Here is a 12,385-nt window from a genome sequence, read left to right as displayed (position 1 = left end):
CATCATGATACCGATTAAGTGTATCTTAATGCTATTGTGTCCGCTTAATTCAACTGCAGGGAGAATTGCTGGAAATTTTGTATTTATTCCCATTAACAAGTTAAACAAATTTCTTATTGACGATAAAGCTTATGCATCAAAGTTTTGGAAAAAAACACCATTTATATTGTCGGGAAAAAGGTCACATGCTTCACCATTAAAAACAGATCTGTTTCTACATTAAATGAGTACAACAACAACATGTTTGTTGTGAAAAGGACATGTATGTCAATACGTCACGTTGTGCAAGAACGTTTGAAACAATTGTGGTATTTTTTTTGGAAATTTTGCAATGGAATCTAAACTTTTGACAGTAATACAGCAAAAAAAAAAAAATTGAAATATTTGAAAAAAACAAACAAACTATGCTCTGATTGGTAAAAATGTCAATTTGTTTTCAAGGAAAATGAATCTGGTGAATTAAAAATGAAATACCTGACCAAAAGCTAAAATGCAACATGTAAATTCCAATAAAGGAGTATTGAAGAGTGAAATCTATATGGATATGCGTTTTTGTGTTGTTAAGTAAGGTACTCAAGTTAATGTGCTTCTGTGACTTGCGCACTCAACCACTTACGTTTGCAAAGGACTTTGTCTTCGGCCAGCTGGAAGCCATCGAAACAAGAACACACGTAACTGCCATTACTGTTGGTACAATCCTGGCTACAAATGTTTCCTTTGCATTCATTTATATCTGAAATACAATTTTGGCAATGAAATCAAACTTGAAAGACGTCTTGGAGAAATGAATGCTTACGTAATAGTTACATTTCTTTTTAAAATTTCGAAAATAGTAATGATCGCTTAAGGCCTGACCATTTTGACCCTGAAAAACAAACGCAATGATGATGTTATCGCACGTGAACTTCATAAACGTTGATTAAAATTCGCGAAGAAATTCAAAATTATTGGTGTTATTAGCTTGCTTGATCGTTAAAGACTGTAACAAGTTTGATAAATGTATATTAAGAACCTAAGTCGCTACCAAGTATATCCATAAATCTTAAGTTAATCCTAAGATGTAAGAAAGGAGCTCGTGAAATATATACCATATTAATCAAAAATGAAATTAAACCCACCGCCCGAAATAAATGGATTCAAAATTTCAATATTGATGAAGATACGTGGAAAAATATATACAAATATCCTTTCAATACTTGTACCAGCTCCAAACTACAATGTTTACAATTCAGAATAGAATCCTAACCACAAACAAATTTTTATTTCAAATTGATAAATTAGATAATAATATATGCACTTTTTGTAAAACTCATCCAGAAACAATATCACATATATAATGGGATTGTGAAAAGGTATCTAATTTGATAGAAAATATAAGAATTACTATTATTGCTAAAAATCTTGGTCTTCGATTTCATAAAGAGAATTTATCTTTGGCAAGCAAATTAATAAATATATAAGTTCAACTTGAATAACTTGATATTACTCACGGTAAAACAATACATATATAAATCAAAATGCCTTGAAATAGAACTCAATCTTGATGGTCTAAAAGATCGAATTAAAAGCTTACAAAATTCTTATATCTAAAAGTAACATTAAAAATAAAATACAGATATAATTTAACATCTTTCTGACCTAGGTTTCCCTTGTCCTTGCTTTATCCCACATGTCTTGTCCTTTGTCCTTTGTGTGCATTTGATTTTTGTCTGTATACCTAATGTCACGAATACCATTTATTTAATTTATAATTTATTTATATATTAATTTGTGTGGGTTTGTAACTTTAACTGTAGGTGTGTCCGTGTGTGGATTCTTTTTTGTTTTCTGTATATAGGTACATGCTTGATAAATATTTATTCATAGTGAATTAATTAGCAACTCTTAAGCTTTAAGAGCTTAACCAACAATCATGTACCATATGTGTTGTATCATGTCATGTAAAAAATTTGAAAATGAATAAAAAACAAAAAAATAACGTAAGTCGCTATTGCAATGAAATTGATTTGGGACGGGTTGGACCTGAACGTGACATGATGGACCAGGAGAGGATGAGATAAAATGTGTATAACACGCCCCCTCTCCCCGACCACCGTATATAAATGGTGGAGCATAGAAACAAACCTGTTTCAATTGTGTTTTGGAAATTTGAGAATATCTTATATACTAACAATTTTAATGAATTCTCTCCTTGACCTCGCGTAATTTTATGATAGACTGACGCCCTGTAAATTCCTGGATAAACCTTTATTATGGATTGACATTGTGATTATTACTAGGACATACTCATTGATAGACTGCCAGCCTGGTGAATACTTACACATTCTCCTATGCTAGACTTGCGTAATATATGATAGTAGATATATCAAGTAATAGTGTGCTAAGGAGGTGGGGGAAGGGGAGATGAAATAACCTGTTTGCATTAGAAATGGTATTTGACTCACATGCGATCGAATTATACAAGTTTACGTGTTTCTCTGCAAGTTATAACATTTGCTTGTAGAATTATTTTTATGCTCGATTTGGGTATTCTAAATAGAGTTAAAGCATTGTCTTAGTCAAGACATATTTACCTGTAAGGATTAGAAAGGAATATCCCGCCTACTCTAATTCCAGTTAATTGGATTTTACAAACAAATTATTCAACTATAAGATGACCTTACCGTCACAAGACTTTTGATCGTCTCCAAGTTTGAAGCCTCCTGGACAAACACACTCCACTGCCCCAGAACTGTTAGAACAGGCGTAGGAACAGTCCTTGTTAGCAAGCGTACAAAGGTCAAAACCTGGAACTAAACAAAAAAAAAGAACGTTATAAACAAATGTTAATGCAAATTTGGTATCTATGCATATTTTGTTTCCCTGCTTGGTGGTAAGTTGCTTACTACAAATATAAAAGATTCTGGCATGCAAGACATAGCAGACCGGTTTTTTAACAAAAGGGTAAAAAACTCGCAAAAGGATAAGAAAATCGTATATATATATATATCAAAATTATCAGACAAAAATGGCAAATTGATGACATAATTTTGGAGAAAAGGATGTCATTTCAGGTAATACATTAACAAACAAGCTGTTTAAGTATTTCAGTTATCTATACGCGCATTTCCATTGAAGTGAATATATAACCAAAAATGAGTCTTGATTTATAGAAATCAGCTTTAAAGACTGGAGGAACATGGTGTCCTTATTTCTAAAGGACAAAGAGACTAAAACTGAATTGAATCAGCTTCAGGATATTTTCTACCATGAACGTCCGCGAAATACTAAACCTTCATATTTTCTGTTTCTAAATACTTGATAGTCATACTCAGTTTGAATGCTTAATAAATCATGATTACCAGAAAGCAATCTTTGCAACAGCGCTTTGGTTTCAGTTGAGTTCATATGAGCGTGGCTGCGTCAGTTAAATAACATAACAATTGTTTCATCGATAATCTCAAATTAGAAGGAATGATTTTGACATAGGTTACCAGAGACGGTCTCACAGTCCTGGATAAGTAAACAAAAGTACAAAACCGTTACACATGTGTGTACATATCTATGTGATATCTGTACAGTCGGAGATATCAGTTAGACAGGACGTTGTTAATCCTGTCTACTTTTGTATTACTTACTCTAGTCGTTATTTTCATTAGTATGTCATTAACATTACAATATTAAAATTGTGATTCAATAAAACAAATACCTTGTGTACACATTCTTCCGTCAGCTGCTAATTCATATCCATATATACATTCACAGGAAAACCCGCCATCAGTGTTGTTGCAGTTCTGTTGACAGCCGTCCGTCTCCTCTAAACACTCGTCAATGTCTGAATGTAGGGTAAAAGATATAGTAACAAAATGTCATATCGACATAAGCATTAGCAAACAGAAATTCAACAAAGGAAGTCGTTCGTTATAATAAAGTTATTTTTTAATAGAAAGTTGGTCACATTCCACAGTAGTTTTCTTTAAACAGAAAGTATATCAGAACCTTTGTGATCATTAAATGTAAATTGGTTTGCCGTTCCATATTCATATATGCATTTAACATAAAGGCATTGTTGCAGATTTTTTTTATTAAATTCAAAATTGGTCACGTTAATATAGTAATCAGGAAACTAAATGTTGGGAAAACGACATAGAAAAACAGAAACAGGAAATAGATGTAAGTGACCACGCCTGTTTCTTAAACAGATAGTTTATACAGACATACCGTTCACATAATTTTGTTTTTGTAGAGTTCGTATTAAAAAGTAATTCACACTGACAGGATTCACTGAACAGGGACTCAGTCAAACTGTCATAGTTACTAGGACAAAAGGAAAAATTAATCCACACAAACGCAGTTTTATTAAACGCTAATATATTTAATTTGTTGTGTTGTCAATGGAGGTTAAGTCTTTGTATTGATACTTATCAGTATATTGTAAGCTACTCCATCCCGAATTTCCCAAAATGAAATTATGTCGGGTATATAAAATCTGAGATATCGTGTTAGAAAGGTGATCCTTTGTGCATGTTAACTATGGATTTATCACAACCCAACCTAACACAGCACCCAGGTTAACCTGACCTACCTATACAGGTTGTTGCGTCCGAAAGTCGGTAGCCAGGTCGACAGAAACAAGTGAAGCCTCCAATCGTATTTGTACAGTTCTGATCGCAATTGTTACTCGCGTCTAGTGCACATTCATTAATATCTAAAAGGCAAATTGCAAAACATTAGTCAAATAGATAACGGTGAAGTGTTCATTTCAATAATATATATTGTATCACATGTAAAAAGCGTATCTTGATATTCAATCACAATGTTTCTATGACAGAGGTGATTAGTATACATATAAAGAAGTTACCTATAGCAAGTTCAATAGCTAGGACAACCACCCACACTTCTCGGCAATTATGTACGATGAATATCATTAGATAGTTTTTAAATAATCACCCGTTGGACGATTATCACAAACATTGATGGAAATGTTACTCTTATTTTCATTGGCTGTTGCGTGCCGATGTCAACCAATCAGAGTTAGTATTACAGCTGCTGGAGGTATTCACTGAAGCAGAAGTTTTAGTCCTGGCAATTAATTAGTCTGGAAAAGGTATTTTAAACAGGTGTGTTTCGTATGATAATCAATGTCATGTTTGGGATCGTTGCGAGAAACTATATATCATCAAGCTTCTTATCCTGTATTCTCGTTAAACCTGACGCTTGAGCACTTGTAATTCAAAAGTATGGTCAAACGCAGCACTTTAAAATTACCATTACCAAAGGGCATTTGTTATACTTTCGTTTCCGGACGTTATGTCAACGCCATTAAAACATTTCAAAGAATAATGAAGTAAATATAAAAAAAATACATGTACATACATTCCCGAAATATCCGTGTATTCGCTATTATCGGAAACAATGTAAGAAAATGTGTCAAATCTCCAGAATATTGCCATATATTTCCACTGAATAATTCATAATTGAGCACAAAGTCAACAAGGCTGACTGAGGTTGGAAAAAGCATGCAAAGCAAGTGAGATTTTACCTGTACACCATTTAAAACACTACAGGTTCTCACTCAGGTAATCTGGCTTGACTTGTACCAATAGCCTTGTTAGCTTCATGAATAATTGGAAATACATGAAATCATTCTTGAGATTTGAAACATTTTCTTACATTTTTCTCGATAATAGTGAAAACACGGATACTTCAGGAATATATGAACAGGTAAGTTTTTTCATGAATTAAAATGTTCAATGTAATTTTGCGCCACTCAAATTCTGACTTCAAAAGTTGAAAAGGGTGTGTCTACCTTTGACCAATGAAATAATTTACCAAACTTCTGGTAAGCCTCGTAATAGCTTCACAAAACGATAGCACTGGGTTTAACCAGACTCTCTGTTCGGCGTACAAATTGTACCTTGCGCAGACAACACGAGTCTAGTTGAACGAGACTACTTATCCTGCTGCTATTGATCAACATTATTTTGTGTTCTTGAAGGGTTTTACTCAAGGAAATAGCTCCAGATTCAGGCTGAAATTGTGGTATCGTCCTCCAAACGATGTGATTGAAGTTAACTATCTTACTTAATGTTGAATAATTGAACTAATTATCAAACACACAAGAAACAACAAGACGGTACCGAAAAGTGGACAAACAAATGTATCCAAATGGGGCAAATATGAAGATGTAAGCGTTAAAAAATGTGACATTTGAACCATTGTATTAACAACAACTCCAAATGACGCACAAAATAGCATGTTATCTCTAACATAAACATAACATAAAACAAAGGCAATGGAACTTTTAAGCTGAAAAAGAAAATTCAACCAAATGCCATATGCGAAAGCTTTTTTGTGTCCCTTTATGTTTTCAAGGGTTTCCGTGTAGATATTCCCTTAATTCATATTATGACCTAGTTTGATCAAGTTTTAGATATTTGATGGTCGACTTCGCCTCTTGACAAAATATCTAATAAAATAGTTGCGCAATATAAAAAAACACATTTCAAAACAACGTTTCACCAAACAAATTTACAATTCTTCATTGAGAAAATTATTATATTTATCTGCAATTACCTGAAATTTGATAGAATTCCAATGTTCAAATCATAAAAGGTTTCTTTACAAGCTGAGTACAATTTCTACGTATGATAAAACTGTAACAAATTATTGTCGTAGGCACCAGTGTCATTGTAACAACAGTGATTTTAATTATGACAATAGCAACTGTAGCTCCTTACACAAAGAGTTGCCGTTGCCAACCTAAGTGTACCAATAACGACATTTAGCGATTTTGTTACAATTTTGGTTACATTTTTTTTATGTTTTTCCCCCTTATATTTAGATTATTGAATGCATTTATGTAGATATAATTCGACATTTTCTACAGTGGTTTCTCATATTTCATATTAGATTTCAAGCAGGAGAAATATAGGTCATTTTGGATGATTTAGCGCAGTGAATGAATTGTTTTTGCATGTATTACAAATTTAAAGACATGAGCACCGACCTCGACATCTGGAATCAACCTCTTTGAATCCCTTGGGACACTCGGTGCAGTTGAAGCCCCTGTTTAGTTCAAACTCTTGTGCCGGGGTTAAGTCAGTACAGTTCTGACCAGAGGCGCAAGGTGACTCCAGGCAGGCGTCAGTGTCTTTCTCACATTCATCACCTAAACAAAAGGCACAATAACATGCTCACTCTATTCAAAACCAAAAAAACCCCAAATCAATCAGTTTGATTATCAAAATCACTTTAGTTTTAAAACAGGAACTAAATACAAAACCATGGACTGCATAAGAGCGTGGTACATGTATGTACTATAGCATGGTCATTATGGCATGCATTCTGATCCCTTACTTACGTAAATCAATCTCCAGTCCGCTCAAAGCATATAGCGTAACTTAATCTCTGTGACCGAAATGAAATTCCTGCTTACTTTATGATAACACATTTGTGTTTGTATAAAAATAGTGATCATACAGGATAAAATACATGTATAAGTGAGATGATTGTGAGGCGACCTCTCCCTTTTTTGGTGCCCATTTCATAAGTCGAAGTGACCTATTTTGTTAAACGACTTTCTCCCTACAGATACAAACACATTCAGTCTTCATTAGAGATATTTTAGAGAAAAATGCAATTTTTACATTAACGCATTTTCTTAATTAAATAATATAGATGCAGTTAAACTATGTGAGATGCTATGAAAACCATATTGACGGATAGACGGATTGCAAAATGGACGGACGCACCGCCGGCAAGATACATATACGACAGCACATGGCAAATAACAAATCACTTCGAAGCAATTACGACAATACGCATAAATGATACTCTTTCTTACCTGACCATCCAATGTTGCATACGCATTCTTTAAGCTTGAAAGTGTCGGTATTCCCCGAGTTCACTCGAATGTTGGGTCCACACTTCCCTTGACCTGAACATTCAGTGCACAGAAAAATGATGACGTCAATGGGTGGCGCGTCAAGGTCCAGTTCGTCCTTTGCAATTACACTGTCAAGACAATGTCATTTCAACTTGAGTGTAAGTTCAGAACAATCATTAACTTAAGTTCTAACTAGAAAAAAGTCTGTTTGATTTAAAAAAAAAATCCCTTTCCGCAGGCGTGAATGATGCTTTATAGACGATCACATTCTACATTTGTAATATACTAAGTAAAACTGGCGGAAATTAACAGACAAATGAGAAACCTGACATCCATCTTGAATTCCTAAACTAAAACATCGGTTAGTCGATACGCTTAACATAACAGACGAGTGTTTTTTGATCGGGGAAGGGCCTTATTATAAGTCATGATCACACTATTTGAATTTGGATAACGTCTTATATGACGTCACGGTAAACATATATAATAATTTAGAAGAGGACACGCTTAATAAGACGCCACGGTCACAACATTTTGATTTAAAACAGCAGGCGTCTAATGAATTGCCAAGATCACAATATTTGGATTTGGGTCGGAATGGATTAAGCGTAGGATGAGGAGAATGTCGGAAGATGAGGAGATATCTATATGTATTTGATAAAACTATAAAACAAGAATAAGATTTTTTCCAGTGTACTATGCAAATTATTTCTTTAGATGCACGATCTATATACCGATCTGCTGATAGAGATAAAATAGTTTGTGATCTCAAAGAAAATATTTAAATAATTATCAAAAACAGAAGTATGTAAAAATGAGGCAATGTAAGTATGTTAGTTGAATTCCGAGAACCAAAAGGAACCAATATTTTCAATTAGTCTGGTTTCTCTACCACCGCAAAATGTAGTTAACTTTCTTTACAGGTTAAGGTCTATTATCTGTTTCAACAAACACCCTTCCTAGGATATGATAATGAGAACAAACATTTAAATGGCGTTCATATAGGCATCATGTTACAAAAACGTACCTAATGTTCTGGTTACTGGTGTCAGTTGGCATCCAGTAGAGCGTTAATGAAGAATCCGATACAGTTTGTGAAAATCCAGAAGTAGGAGATTGCACCAGGGAAATACTGACTGGTCCCGTGTCAGAAGCATCAAAGGTAAGTGAATCATTTTGTCCAATAGTGAAAGTAAAATTCTTGTCACCTGTTAGGGTTGGTGCAGTGTTTTCTGAAAAAAACCAATGAATATTGCTTAATATTTGGAGTAGTGGTGTACACTTTTTCGTGAGCGCATAATTAAATATGACCACAGTTAATACTTTTTTTATAGATATTCTCCACATAAACCTCAAATAAACTGTTATTCATTTTTCTTTTTGCTCTGATTAGTGTTAAATCAAATGTATAGATTTTTGTTTTGCCAAATAAGTTTTTCTTATAAAAAATAGTTAAGAATTATACCACAGCGTCAAATCATTAGGACAAATAACAGCAGACAAAAAGACAATTAAAATAACCGAAAAGACATTTACCGCAGATGAAAGAGCAAAAAACGGGGCCGATAAGACAAAGTATTGGAGGTTAATTTACTTCAGCCGAATAGACAAAACTAAAGGCAATAACAGTTATTGGAAAGACAGTGACAGCAGCCTTAAAGACAAACTGAAGCGACAGTATAAGCAGCCGAGAAGAAAAATTAGACACAATAACAGAAGTTAAAAAGAAAATAATATTGATAAGAAAAACAAGAAAATTAAGAATATAACAGCAGCATAGATGCAAAATAACAACCGCAACAACTTATAATTCCTCAAAATATTTACAATACAATATTTGATTTGGATGAGTTCCCAATCAGATGCCAGTCACCATTTAAAATCGTGTAATTAAGCATCATATTTACATACATCGTATGAAATGTGACCATAATGACCATATTTAGGGATTTCAAAACAGAAATTAATATCAATACAGTCAGACCAAGTTAAACCTTTTGAATTCTAGAAGATTTAATCTTCATATACTGTTAACATGAGTACCTGTTGTGTATAAACATTCGTAATTTCCTTGGTTGCTATGGAACCACGAAAATCAATACAACGCATTTCATATATATACTTGACAACTCTTTCCTTATATGGGGTATTAAAAAATAGTTTAAAACAACGAAAAAATGTCAAAGAATATTTTGTGTTATACAGTATCAGAAAAAAGAGTATACCGAAGTGTAAATAAAACAGTTAACCGAACTGAACATTGATAAAACTTCAGCTCAATATAAAGAATGTGATTATTTACATAGAAACACTTGAAAAGGAACAAAGAGAATAAGAACATGTGTTACGCAAGATCAGACACGATATACTAAATACGAAATATTACTGCACCTGCTTCCAATTTTGATTGTTCAGCTTGGGCATCGACAGAACCAGACTCCTGAGCCAACTCCTTGTTCCCCGTACTTAGGTAATCGTAAATGCATGATTTTCTAGCATTCTCTCCACCACATTCAGTTTTTGCTGCCTCAACAGTTGAAGCATTGAAGCTGTCAATGAATATAGGAACGAAATCGGGATGATAGTAGTCTGCTGCAGATTCTCCCTGTTGAAAGGTGAACAGTGTGTCTGACGGCTTTACAAGATCTGCAAAAATGAAAAAGTATGACGATAATGTCTTTATTGCTCTTCATTATATATACTTTCCAGAATTAGTTACAAGTAAGTTAATCTACATCACACTGAAAATAAGACATATTCTTACTATACACCAAACTACCTGTAATTGTAATATGTATTAAAGATTAAAACAAACTTGTCATTATTTAACAGTAAATTATATTTTATTGGGGTTTGCTATTCCTATAATAGCCAAAGCAATATGAGGCCTGGTGCCTAAGGAAACTCCCTCCGCATGAATTTATCCGTTTACTCGTATATCAATGACGGATAGTGATAGTGATGATGTGTATGTGATGTATTGTTACACACCTTGAACAATCTGTTCCGTATAAAAGATATATAATCGTAGCTAAAAGTTTAATTTGACAAGACTTCAACACTCATGTTGGGTAATGAACGTAAAACACATGCGTGAATACACCTCAACAATTTTGAAAAATACATAATGCCAAAAGTGAATTACACCACATCATACAAATGGTTCCTCCTTTTAGGACTCAATGGTGATGCGAGGGGCTAAAAGGGGGAAATCCAAATTAGTCTCAACTACTGTTTAAAGAGACGGGGAAGCGTGTAAAACCCCTTAATTACACAAATTTCAATAAGGAAACGTATTGCAAGGCAATTCATAGTCCCCGACCGGTAAATAAGTTCCATATAAACAAACAGTACACTTATGTCAGGATGTGCCTACTGATAGTAATTGTGGGAATTAACAGGAAAAGCTACATACAAACTCTTTCAAAATTCAAAGGTCAAAGCAAAGGTCAAAGTGAGGTCCTAGTGACCTACTTCTTACACTCCACCATCCCAAAATGTCCTTCTGGTCCAAATCTGGTTACTCTAGGTGCAATAGTACAAAAGAGATGCCCCAAACCAATTTATTTTCAAACGTAAAGGTCAAAGGCCAAGCCATAGTTCACAGTGACCTTATTCTTGCACTATTAATTATCCCAAGATATCCATGTACATCAAATCTGGTTCCCCAAGGTAAAATAGTATATATATAAAAACATGTAAAGAAGATATGTACAGGAAAAACTTTTTCAAATGTTAAGGTCAAAGGTCAATTACAAGATGTCCTTGTACACCAAATCTGGTTACTTCAGGTGAAATAGTATAAAAACATGTCCCGGGCAAACTTCTCGGACGAAGGGCGGACAGAGTGCAAACCTATAGCCCCCTTCGAGAACCGGTAGGGGGACTAAAAACTAGTGACGTATTGGTTTATTTCAAAAATGTAATTAGTAAAGTATGTATATAGTTAACCATGCCACTAAGCAAATGCGATAACTGTAGTTGTCATGTTTATGGTCGCGATAACTGTAGTTGTCATGTTTATGGCAAAGATCGGGAACTAGGAATCCACCTGCCGTGTGAGTCAATCATCTTGTATCTTGAAAGATGAACGAAAGACACACATGTGATTGCACATTTAAATTTGTTATTACATGTAGTATACAAATATTGAATTACATCTAACCATAAATCTGGTATTACATATAGTATACTAATATTGAATTACACCTAACCATAAATCTGGTATTACAGATAGTATACAAATATTGAATTACATCTAACCATAAATCTGGTATTACATATAGTATACTAATATTGAATAACACCTAACCATAAATCTGATATTCCAGATAGTATACAAATATTGAATTACACCTAACCATAAATCTGGTATTACATATAGTATACAAATATTGAATTACATTTAACCATAAATCTGGTATTACATATAGTTTACTAATATTGAATTACATCTAACCATAAATCTGGTATTACATATAGTATACTAATATTGAATTACACCTAACCATAAATCTG

At 33.7% G+C, this 12,385-nt stretch overlaps 1 protein-coding gene across 1 annotated transcript in view; it reads right to left on the bottom strand.

The window, feature by feature from the left end:
• The window catches only part of LOC110448026 (mucin-4-like), a gene marked incomplete at its 5' end in the record, with an annotated part of 93,474 nt that overhangs the window by 26,335 nt on the left and 54,754 nt on the right, over positions 1 to 12,385 (bottom strand). The window contains 8 exons of the mRNA XM_021494057.1: positions 617 to 733; positions 2,664 to 2,792; positions 3,689 to 3,814; positions 4,565 to 4,687; positions 6,989 to 7,150; positions 7,826 to 7,995; positions 8,895 to 9,099; positions 10,259 to 10,513. Coding sequence (XP_021349732.1) covers positions 617 to 733; positions 2,664 to 2,792; positions 3,689 to 3,814; positions 4,565 to 4,687; positions 6,989 to 7,150; positions 7,826 to 7,995; positions 8,895 to 9,099; positions 10,259 to 10,513 — 1,287 coding nt within the window. The remainder of the gene's footprint in view (positions 1 to 616; positions 734 to 2,663; positions 2,793 to 3,688; positions 3,815 to 4,564; positions 4,688 to 6,988; positions 7,151 to 7,825; positions 7,996 to 8,894; positions 9,100 to 10,258; positions 10,514 to 12,385) is intronic.

Source organism: Mizuhopecten yessoensis, unplaced genomic scaffold (genome assembly GCF_002113885.1).
Source record: "Mizuhopecten yessoensis strain PY_sf001 unplaced genomic scaffold, ASM211388v2 scaffold3799, whole genome shotgun sequence".
NCBI classification, from domain to species: domain Eukaryota; kingdom Metazoa; phylum Mollusca; class Bivalvia; order Pectinida; family Pectinidae; genus Mizuhopecten; species Mizuhopecten yessoensis.
The sequence above is the reverse complement of the archived record's forward strand: the minus strand, read 5'-3'. Positions and strand labels throughout refer to the sequence as shown.